Below are 11,872 nucleotides of genomic sequence, written 5' to 3'. Positions count from 1 at the left end.
AGTAAGGAACACGGTTTTAGGAAAGAGGTTTCTTAATGAGAGAAACTTTACTCTTGAAAGCACTGGGGAGTTACAGATTATTGGAAAAAACAGTCCTGAACTCCTACCCTCTCTCTCCTCCAGCCCTTTCTTCTGACGTGGCAATCATGGCCTCCCTTCACACAGCAGATTCCCCCTTAAATGTAGTCTCTGACCTCTTTGGCCACATGTCCAGGTTGAGAAACTCCAGCTTCTGCTCCCATCCAAGCTACTTGTGTAGAGAATTAAATGTTCTTAGGGTTGGCCTGCCTTTGAGAGACAACCAGTTGATGGGCCTGTGTTGTTCTGTGTTAGCTTCATAGATGACATCATTTAACTAGGTGTCAAGCCCCTGCTACGATATGGATGCTGTAATCCACATAGAGATTACAATAAAATGGGGCCCCTGGAACAAAATGGCATTCACAAAACAAGATGGAGTTCATCTTTTCCACAGACAAATCCCCAGTCTGTCACACAGCTTTCTTCTCTGATTTTAGGGGATAAAATTACCCCTTGTTGTGGTTTCCCAGGGCCAAGTGCCTCAGGCTTTGACATGGAAGCTAGTAACCTGCTTGGGTTGACATGTATGTGCTGGCCTGAGCTGGCATTGTGCTCACTTGGATACTCATTACATTAATGGTATAAGTTTGATGTTTTCACTGCTGGCCTGTCTCCATCTTCTACTTCATAAACAGAAGCTGGTTTAAACTTGACTTACTGTGGATCCCAATAAACCCTCTAAATTATCCCTATCCATTTGTTCTGGAGCCACTCTTTCCCTTCCCCTCTTTGTGCTGTTAAGTGTTTCACTTAATTTAGCCCTTTTTTTTGTGAGCAGCCTGTAGGGGTGTGCATGTGGTATAATAGCCTAAGTGTTTGTCACCAGAGTTTGAGAGCTGAAGGCCCCAGTCTGTGAGGCAGATCCTGAACTCTTTGTCTAAATACTTATTGGCCCTCATCACGGTAATATCCAAATGCTGCAGAATCATTAATGGAGTTATAGGCAGCACTGCTGTGACATAAGGAAGGGTTATGCCCATTTTTCAGGTGGAGAACAGAGGCATGAGGTAGGTCATGTGACTTGTCTGTGGTCACCCAGGAGATCTGGGGTTGAGCTTGGAATGGAACCCATGTTTTCATCCCAGTCCAGTGCCCTATCCACTACCCCATCCTCCTCCCTACCCCAGGCCACCGGCTATAGCAAGTGTGCATTGCAGGCATGCAGGTGTGTTCAGTGCTTCTTTTTGTGGTCAGGCCTCAGGGTGTAAAGCTGTGGTTTTGTGTAAGGATCTTAACCAAGCTACAGAACATCATTTCTGCTCTCATTTCCTGTGCAGCACCAAGCATGCAGACAGCATTGATTTGGAACTGGAAGTTGACCCTTTGAACGTGGATCACTTCTCCTGCACTCCACTGGTAAGTAACAGAGCATTCTTTCTGTGCCGGTGACTCAGTCCACTGAGACAGTAGAATGATCCTCCCTGGGAGTGGGGGTGGGGGTGATGAGCTCCCTCTTTGCTGCCGTTCCCAGTCCTCTTGAACTTTTGCAGTCTGATGGAGTAGATGTATCTTGCATACTGCTGTGCTGTATAAATAACAACATGACTCTAGCAAGTCTTAAATTGTTTTGCTCTGAGAGAAACCAAAATAGTTATCCCAATTTTTTGAGAAGTGTGGGGTGGGTTTTCTTATTTCCAGATCTCTTGTTTTGCCCAAGCACCTCTGCTTTGCTGCCTTGAGGAAAGAAGAACTTGTCTTTTTTTTACTAGTTGGTCTGTTTACATGTTTTCCAGTTTGTGGAGGTCTCAGTCATCCTATTGTGTCAAAGCCAGTGAACTCACAGTTACATTTCCTGATAACCTAGAAAATCCAAATCATCCAACATGCATGGAACCAAGAATAGGTCCAAATGAAAACTAATTCCCAAAGCCAGGTGGTAACTTTTTAGATGAGCATATCCCCTGTGAGAAGTTGGAGTGACGCTCTTAGGGCTGACAAGGTACGTGAGGTAATATCTTTAATTGCACCAACTTCTGTTGCTTGTCTGTCTCACTTTTCGAGCTAACACAAAGCTCTTGTTCAGGTGACCTGTGTAAGCTCAAAAGCTGGTGTCTCTCACCAACGGAAGTTAGTCCAATAAAAGATATTACCTCCCCCACCTTGTCTCTCTAATATCTTGGGACCAACACAGTTACAACGACTGTCCGAGCTGGACTGCCCACAGTTTGTTTACTGATTTAACTAGGTTCAGAATCCATTTAGTTCAATCAATGCAACCCCCTAGTGTGCACTGGTTTGACTAAACTGATTTACAGTAACACTTCTAATCACACCCATATAACTCTTACAGAATGTGTAGACAGTGTCTTAGCAAATAATTTTGTAACTCTTGGTTCTTCTGGGATGCTGCTGCCCAAGATGCCAAGCGCTGTGTAGAGTATTTTTCTCTTTTTATTTTTAAAAACAATTATTCAAGTCTTAAGTGTGTTAATCATTGATACAAGCTGAAAAGTTAGAATGGACAACTGTAAGCAGTGATTCAAGGCTATTGTGAAGAAGAAGTAAGTTTATGGGCCAGAATCAACTCTGGTATAAGAAGATGCCATTTCTTGGGGTTCAGTTTGGTCAAACCTCTTACACCAGGGTTGAGCTGGTCCTATACCTGCTGGCTTGTTTAGACAGGTGCACGCGCGTATGTGCTCAACCATCTCTTTAGTTAGTAGACAGACAGGAATAAGCTTTCATAAAGCTGTAATGTGCACAGTTGCACTTTCTGTGACATTGACAACAAGCAGTGTTTGAGTGCAAAGATGCTACTGCCAACCTTAATGAGACACCAGGTCAGGTTCCTTTATCGATACTCATTTCTATTCTCTTAGTTCACACACTATATTAGGCACTGTCTCAGACATTTAAGTTTTAAAACTTGCCCATTTGTCATGGTCCCGAGAATATTTTCTTACTAAGAACTGTGTAGTTGCTGGCATCTTGTAACTTTTGTACAGAGGTCGTTCTAGGTGCCTGCTTCTCTAATATTGTCCTAAATGTTTGATTTTTGCATGATTATTAAATACAAAATCTAACAAGTCGCAGCTGTCCATGAGCTGCCTCACAGTTTGCTTCTGATTGACCGTTTCCTACCTTGTCACAGCTCATTGATCCCCTTTGTGAGCAGAGTTCCAAAGCAAGCATGGCATGGCTGATGTCTGCCCATGTGGCCACTTGGTCCTTTGAAAGCCAAATACAAAATTCATGTGAAGTGTAAGGACCCCTGCATTTCACCCTTTCCTAGCTTTAGTCCTGCTGCTCATGTGCTCATCTGTCTATAATTCACGTGTATGCAGTTGAGCTCTTCTGCCTCTGCAGCATCGTTAAGATTTATGCCCGTAGGAAAGTTTCACTTATTGCTCAATAAGAAAATTTCACCTTAATTTATTATAGCTGGACAGGCAACTACTTCTTCCAGGAGGTAGAGAGTAGGACTTGTCTAGTCCTCCATAATGACCTCTTATTCAGATGTGACACTTATAAAAGCTCTCCTTTGGTGCTGAAGCATTTGCCAAGCTGTGCTGATAAGAGCTGTTTGTCAGTGATCTGAGAGGAGAACAAGAGAGTGAAGCACCTACAGATGTGTCAATTGTCCTTTTCTCTTTCAGATGTGGGCATGTGCACTGGGCCACATGGATGCAGCCATTGTGCTGTATAAGTGGGATCGCCGGGCCATTTCTATTCCTGATTCTCTTGGGAGACTGCCACTGGCTATTGCTCGGTCTCGGGGTCACGTGAAGTTGGCAGAGTGTCTGGAGCAGCTACAGCGAGATGAGCAAGTTCAGCTTGGGCAAAATCCCAGAATTCACTGCCCTTCGAGTGGGGAGTCCAGCACCGAGAGCTGGGTTGCCCAGTGGCAAAGTGAAATTATTACTTCTCAAGAGCCTCAGAAGGGTGTCACTGTTATGTCCAGTTCAAATACAGGTAAAAACAAAAATAACCTGACTGTAGGTTTCTCTGTGCTAACACATGACATGCAGGGTATGTCTACCACTGCAGCTGGGAGGTGTGATTCCCTGTGCAGATACAGACTCACGCTAACTCAAGCACAGCTCGTATGCTAAAAGTAGCAGTGTGTATGTTATGGAATGGGCAGCGGCTTAGTCTAGCCTCTCAAGTCCAAACATGCCCAATTCCCTGGTTCTGAGCTCAGGTGGGTAGCCCAAGCTGCTGTCCATGCCGCAGTGTCCACACTGCTATCTTCAGCATGCAGCTAAAGCCGAGCTAGTGTGAAGTCTGTCTGCCCATGCCGAGAATCACAACTCCCAGCCGTAGTGTAGACACACTCATAGTGGCCTGGAGCAGGCAGTTTACTTGGGGGAGGTGGAGGGGATGTTAAGTGAAGCTGTTCTCTCTCTGCCCTGTTTCTTTGCTCCCAGCTCCCTGTCTCTCTCTCGCATTCCCTGTATTTGCAGGAGCATTGGCAAGTGTAAAAGTGTATAGAAAGGTACAAAATCCTAGCTATTTGGAAAGGAATAGGGGTGGTTCAGCTTAGCATCCTTCCAGGATGACAGTCACTTCTCCTGCATGTCCCAAGGCATGGTCTGAACTGTTACCTGCATTCCTGGGAGGAGGGAGGTGTTATAGATGACAGGAGCACTTTCAGCAGTTATCATGTCAATTGTTCAGTCCTGACTGATGGTTTCTTTGGTTCCAGAGTTAAGACGACCAAGGTCTGAGCCTTCCAACTACTACAGCAGTGAGAGTCAGAAAGATTACCCAGCACCCAAAAAACATAAACTGAACCCTGAGTATTTCCAGGCACGGCAAGAGAAGCTGCTTTCCACAGCACTGAGCCTGGAACAACCAAGTGTCAGGAAGCAGAGTTCCAGCTCCAAGCAATCCATCTCTGAGACAATCAGCTCCAGTGAAGGGATAAGGGACTATGGCAGGGAGCTCTCCCAGCACATCCCAGAAGTTGCTGGGTATCGGGGCTCTGGTGGCCAGGCAGGAATCAAGTGGAACCCAAAAGACGTTTATATTGGTGTGTCTGCGGTGCAGGTGACAGGAAGCCAGAAGGGGCTTGTGTTGGGGAAGGACACCGTAGTCCACCGGCTGCGTCAACGAGAGCAGATGAATGTGCTGATGATGGCTGACAGGGAGATCATGGATGGGGAGCTGCTTTCCTACAGGGACAGTGTGGAGAATGAGGACTGCTTACAGCACATGGATGACCTGCAGGTAAACATATCTAACATGGCAGCAAGGCCAGATGAGGCAAATACATCCTCAGTGTCAGCCTCTGAGACTGCACCTGACTGACCTGTGCGCTGTGGTGGGAGGTGTTCTTGCAGCTATAGGGCCCCCAAAGCATGCTTTGCAGAAGTTCATGGCTCTTGCTAACTGTGCGCATTCCCCTCTAACAGTACATGATGTCCTTTCGGTCCTGCTGTGAGAGTGACGATTAGCATGAATGGTTGTGCATTGCATTGCACTGTATTAGTTGGACAGTCTGCTCCCTTGAAAAGTTCTGCCAGCTATAATGGAATTTTCCATCTTGAAATGAATGGAACCAAAGCAGAGGAATGTGCTAAGGGTCCCTGCTCTGGGTAGCCAGTGCTGTGCTATCTTCTATATATAGAAGGGCAGCAGGGAGGTGGGGATGGTTCTTGCCTTTTTACCTGTTTGAAAGGTTTCTTGTCCACCTCAAGCTAGGCTGTGTGAAGCTTGAGAGCTGACTGTGCTCTGAACTCAGCACTTCCCATCAGTCACTCCCAGGAAGTGCTGTATCTATGTAGTGCGCAGTAAGTTCATGGTCCTATGGAAAAGGCAGAGTCTGTTGGCATCGCCACTAATATAGATGGCAGGTACTTTCCGAGGCCTCGTCACCGCTCATTCCATCCCTCTCCTTCCATTGCTTGCTCTCCCACACCCTCGCCCATTTTCACTGGGCTGGGCAGGGGGTTGGGTTGAGGGAGGGGTGAGGGCTCGAGAGTGGGGCCAGAAATGAGAAGTTTGGAATGTGGTGTGGGCTCTGGGTTGGAACTGGGGGAATAGGGTATGGGAGGGGGTATGGGCTGAGGCCAAAAATGAGTGATTCAGGGGGTGGAGGCAGGGCTCTGAGCTGGGGAAGGGGATTGGGGTTCTGGGGTGGGGCACAGGGTGCGAGCTCTGGGAGGGAGTTTAGGTGCAGGAGGGGATTCTAACCTGGGCAAGGGGTTGGGGTGCAGGAGAAGTTTAGGAGTGCAGACTGTGGGTGGCACTCCTGGAAGTGGCCCGCATTTCTCTCCGGGTCCTAAGTAGAGGCACAGCCAGGCGGGTCTGCGCACGGTCCCTATCAACGGTTCGTGGCCAATGGGACTTGCGGAGCTGGCACTCAGAGCGGGGACAGCACACGGAGCCCTCATGGCCACACCTCCACCTAGGAGCTGGAGGGAAATGCTGGCCACTTCCGGGAGCCGTGCAGAGCCAGGGCAGCCAGTGAACCTGCCTCAGCCCTCCTGCACTGCCGACTGGACTTTTTAGCAGTGCTGATCGTAGCCACCCAGATCCCTTTTCGATTGAGCATTCCAATCAAAAACCGGATGCCTGGCAACCCCAGGAGGTGGAAGAAGCATTCTAGCTCTGTAGAAGTGGAGGAGACTCAAGAGATGCCAGTGCTGCAGTGAGCTCCTGCAGGGATTCCAGGTGGTCACATCTCCTTCCTAAGCGGATTACTTTGCATATGTCATTATTGAAATAGGATGAAAGTCAATAAGGACAAATGTAAAATACTCCATTTAGGAAGGAACAATCAGTTGCACACGTACAAAATGGGAAATGACTGCCTAGGAAGGAGCACTGCAGAAGGGGATCTGGGGGTCATAGTGCATCACAAGCTAAATATGAGTCAATAGTGTAACTCTGTTGCAAAAAAAGCAAACTTCTTTCTGGGATGTATTGGCAGGAGTGTTGTAGGCAAGAGACGAGAAGTAATTCTTCCACTGTACTCTGTGCTGATTAGGCCTCAACTGGAGTATTGTGTCCAGTTCTGGGTGCCACATTTCAGGAAAGATGTGGACCTATTAAAAAAGTCCACAGAAGAGCAACAAAAATGATTAAAGGTCTAGAAAACATGACCTAAGAGGGAAGATTGGAAAAAACTGGGTTTGTTTAGTCTGGAAAAGAGAAGACTGAGAGGGGCCATAACAGTTTTCAAGTACATAAAAGGTTGTTACAAGGAGGACGGAGAAAAATCATTCTTACTAACCTCAGAGAATAGGACAAGGAGGAATGGACTTAAATTGCAGCAAGGGAGGTTTTGGTTGGACATTCAGAAAAACTTCTTGTCAGGATGGTTAAGCACTGGAATAAATTGCCTGGGGAGGTTGTGGAATCTCTGCCATTGGAGATTTTTAAGAACAGATTAGACAAACTCCTTTCAGGGATGGTCTAAATAACACTTAGTCCTGCCATGAATGCAGGGGACCTCTCCAAGTCCCGCTCAGTCCTATGATTCTATGGTCTACAGATGCAGGCTATTCTGATGCTGTTCTGCTCAGACAGCTTGCATTTTGAGTGCTGGAACTACAGACTAATGTCCTTGTTCATGCAACAGGGGTGTAACAGCCTGGCTGCTGAACACCTTTGAGTTCACATGTGCATGATACCAACTCTGCACCACCACTGAAGAAGCATTGCAGCAACGAGCAACTACAATGACTATGCAAAGCTGAAGGTGGTGCCCATGGGCTGAAGAGGAAATCACTCCGGTGTGAAGGAAAGGGCGTTCCAGATTTGAGGAGGAAAGGGAGAGACTATATGGATAGTGTTTTGGGAAAAGAAATAGACAAGATATGGGGTAGAGGAGAAAATAATACCCAGCAAAAAAAAGGTGGGGAAAGGAGAGAAATAAGTAGCTTAATTTTTAGGAGAGGAAGATTATATATGTTTTCTGATCTAACGAGGGTTGGTAAGTGAAGTGGCAGCCAAGAGAGCAGAGCCTCAGAAATATACCCACTCACTACATCTGGAGATTCTTCCACACAGCCAAAGTCATAAAGGGAAACAAAACCCTTGCAAAACAGGGATGGATCTGCTTGGTCAGGGGTCCCCAATGCGGTGCCTGTGGGCGCATCTAAATGCGCCTGCATCCTGGCCGGCAGTCGAGCATCTGCCGAAATGCTGCCGAATTTCTGCGGCATTTCAGCGATGATGCTGCTTGCCACCGAAATTCAGCGCAGAAATTCGGTGGCATTTCAGCGGATGCTCGACCGCCACCACAGTCCTTCGTCTGAAAGGTTGGGGACCACTGTGCTTGGTGTTTGCAAAAGATGCATTCATGTTTCTGGAACTGCCTTGGATTCTGAATTATTTGAACCTCCCAGATCCAAGAACTGTACAGGCCCTAGTCATAGGAACAGAGGTGTCATGCTGAATGTTGCCAACACCAAATATTTAACATTGGGAGCGATGTCCCAAACCTGCATCATGGGCTGTTTTCTTCACTACAGGAGAGGATCACCTGATGCTTGGAAGCATTCCAGTACAATAGTGTTAGATACTATATAGAAACCAGAGGGAAAGGAGTCAAGTCTAGTGTGATACAGCATGGCCAGAGGGCAGCGTAAGAGTGTTAGCAGGGGGCCTTATTCCCTGCCAAGGGAGGAAGGTTTGCTTTAGATTAACTAGAGCACCTGACTCCAATTAGAGCACCTGACTCCAGTTAGAGCACCTGACTCCAGTCATGGGATATAAACCCCTGCTTCAGTCAGACAGGGGGTGGTAGTTGAAGGAGAAAGGTTGGATTGGAGCAGAGTGCAGATTGCAGAAGAGAAGAGTTTGTCCAGAGAGAAATAGAAGGTTTGGAGGAGTGCTGCAGTGGATTGGGAAGCCCAACAGAAACCCTAGGTAAGGGGCACCAGGCTTGTATAGAAGAGAGGCGAGAAGCCCTTCACAAGCTGACGGGTATGAGAGGGAAGTAACCCAGGGGAAGAAACCGCTAGTCAAGTGGTTCACCACAACCCCAGGGCCCCTGGGTTGGGACCTGGAGTAGAGGGCGGGCCCAGGTCCCTCCCTCTCCACTCCCCTCCTCCAAGGACACTAGGGGAGTGATTAAGAACTGGTTCAGAGGCAAGCAATATCGCCCTGAACCTACCCCAGAGAAGAGAAAGCGCGAGACCCAGAGAACAGTACCGGCAATTTGCCACACTACCCCAGAGAAGAGAAAGCGCGAGACCCAGAGAACAGTACCGGCAATTTGCCACACGAGCAAAAGGAAGAGTGAAATACAAAACATGAATATTTATTTCTAAATTAAAAAATACCTAAGGGAGCAATAAGGGAAGAAATATAGAGGGAGACCCCCACCAGTCTGGGAAGTTAATTGGAATGGGGCTGGAGGTAAAGTGGCACAAACTGCATGAACTCTGAAGTTGTGTTCTCTTCCACTGTCTCTCTTTCATGGGAACACAGGTATGTTCTGGGTACTGGATCAGCCTTAGAAAGTATGCAGCAGTGACGCTAAATGAAGTTTTAATGCGTTTGGTCTCCTGTCTCTCCTCCATCAGTCAGAAAAAAGGCCTCAGTCTGTGGAGGTCTCTAGAATTGTAAAGGAGAATCCATGCTTGTTAAATTTTTATTTGTCTTTGTTGCTGACAGCATAACCAGTGCAAACCACTCAGAGCCTGTCTCTCTTTCCTAATGATCACAAGTTATTCATAATCCCTTCCCAGGCATCCAACACTGGCCTTTGGGTCTGGAAAAACTGTAACTCAGTCATAAGGCTATGTTTACACTACCATTTATAGCGGTATAACTTATGTCACTCGGGCATGAATAAGCCCCCAAGTGACATAAGTTACACTGATTTAAGCACCAGTGTGGACAGCCCTCTGTTAACAAAGCTACTGCCGCTCGTTGGGGGGTGGATTAATTATTGTGTCAATGGGAGAGCTCTCCTGTCAGCATAGAGCAACTACGTTGGAGATCTTACAGCGGCGCAACTGCATCAGTGCAACTGTGCTGCTGTCAGCTCTCTAGTGTAAACACAGCCTTAGATTGAAGCTAGTGGCATTTTTGCTTGAATGAGCTATTCAGGATCAGGTCCAGTGAGTAACCCTCACTTGCCACACACCTGGGCAGCCCTTGTCCTCATCCTCGGCTGAAGCTGTGAATTGTTTCACCACAAATGTATTGGCAGGAAATTGGCAAACATTGCTCTTGTCTGCCCCTTCCCAGGTGAACATGATGACACTTGCAGAGCACATCATTGAAGCAACGCCTGACAGGATCAAGCGGGAAAATTTTGTGCCAGTGGAGTCACCACTAGTGGAGAGGACAGACAGTGCTGCCATTAGCACCACGATGAGCTGGCTGGCCAGTTACCTTGCTGATGTGGATCATATACCAAGTGCTGCACAGATAAGGTCAGCAACACTAACCACAAGACAGGCTTGGGGATGTCCCTGTTCCACTGCAGATTTGCTGGTCTGATATTTTGTGTGTGGGTATGTGTGTTCTTTGACCTTTGGTTTTGCTTTTTAATTGGGTTTAATGCAGGTAATTCTAGGACAGGCACACTTGGTCTCGCACATGCAAACATCAAGCAATATAAGCAACTGCCTTCACGCTTTCCTTTGTTAGGTACAACTGTAAATTGACGGAAAAGTGCAAACCCCTGCAAATAAAATAGACGCTTTCAGACCAACAGATCCTTGTTTGAGACCACAAGGAAAGTCCAGCTGGTTAAACAACAGAGTCTGTTTGGCTCTGCATCTGTAATCACTGGGGTTATTCTGTACCCCGACTGCTTGGGTGCCAATAGCATGCCTGGCATACCATGTCTCAGAGGCAACCACTGTAGGTGCTTCAGCGGGTTGGCCTTGAAGGGGCTAGATATGGTGGGTCCCAGTAACCACTCAGGCACATGGCTAAGGGAGTGTTTTTATTAGGGCTGGCAGGAAAGGGGAAAGGTTGCAAATACACTAGGTACAGAGGTTTAAACAGTTATACAGTAGGACCTCAGAGTTACAAACTGACCAGTCAACCACACACCCCATTTGGAACCAGAAGTACATAATCAGGCAGCAGCAGAGACCAGAAAAAAAAAAAGCAAATACAGTACAGTGCTGTGTTAAACGTAAACTATTAAAAAATAAAGGGAAAGCAGCATTTTTGTTCTGCATAGTAAAGTTTCAAAGCTGTGTTAAGTCAATGTTCAGTTGTAAACTTTTGAAAGAACAACCATAATGTTTTGCCCCTTTTTATGCTACTGAGTATGGGGAGGCTCTTGGATGACATCCCAGAGGATGTTAGGAAGAGTTCCTTTTAACTTCATGTTATACTGCAAAGCTCCCCTCCCCTCACTGGTGCTGGCAGGAAAGGGGAAAGAACACATTTTCCCAAAATATGGCTCAGAAGATAAACCCCAGCACTGGTCACAAAGGCAGAAGCCAAGTGCCAAAACAAAAGTAGGATGGAGGGTTTTAGTGTCTATCTGTAATCCATGGCAAGTGCCTAGAGATAGGTATTTTAAAAATGCTGATGGGTTCAGCTACAGAATCCTCCAGATCTCACCCAGTCATGATTGTCAGGGTTTGATGAGTAGCAGTATTAATCCCACACACTCACTGATTTTGCAGATAACTTCTGTAGACTGCCTGTTCTAAATAGTAACTTCCATCATAATTTCACACACTGAAGATGAACTCAACTGCTGCAGATGTCATGAGAATTTTTGTGTCTTGTTAGAGGCTACGGGAAGACTTCTGTTGGGAAAGCAAGACGACATTAATCCCTTGCCCTCTGCATCAGAAAGGAAAAAGTGAGCAGCATAACATCCCACAAGAATTGCACGCCTGTCTCACTTCACCCAATTTCTTAT

General features: G+C 46.7%; 1 protein-coding gene across 7 annotated transcripts in view; it reads left to right on the top strand.

Moving 5' to 3' along the window:
• CAMTA1 (calmodulin binding transcription activator 1) overlaps nt 1-11,872 on the top strand; it is an 871,256-nt gene that overhangs the window by 827,277 nt on the left and 32,107 nt on the right. For all 7 annotated transcript variants that reach the window (XM_075060206.1, XM_075060205.1, XM_075060207.1 and 4 more), the window contains 4 exons: nt 1,359-1,437; nt 3,678-3,993; nt 4,727-5,250; nt 10,228-10,415. In XM_075060206.1, the coding sequence (XP_074916307.1) occupies nt 1,359-1,437; nt 3,678-3,993; nt 4,727-5,250; nt 10,228-10,415 (1,107 nt within the window). The remainder of the gene's footprint in view (nt 1-1,358; nt 1,438-3,677; nt 3,994-4,726; nt 5,251-10,227; nt 10,416-11,872) is intronic.

This window comes from Chelonoidis abingdonii, chromosome 23, assembly GCF_003597395.2.
Source record: "Chelonoidis abingdonii isolate Lonesome George chromosome 23, CheloAbing_2.0, whole genome shotgun sequence".
Taxonomy (NCBI): Eukaryota; Metazoa; Chordata; order Testudines; family Testudinidae; genus Chelonoidis; species Chelonoidis abingdonii.
This window is presented reverse-complemented; position numbering and strand designations above follow the sequence as displayed.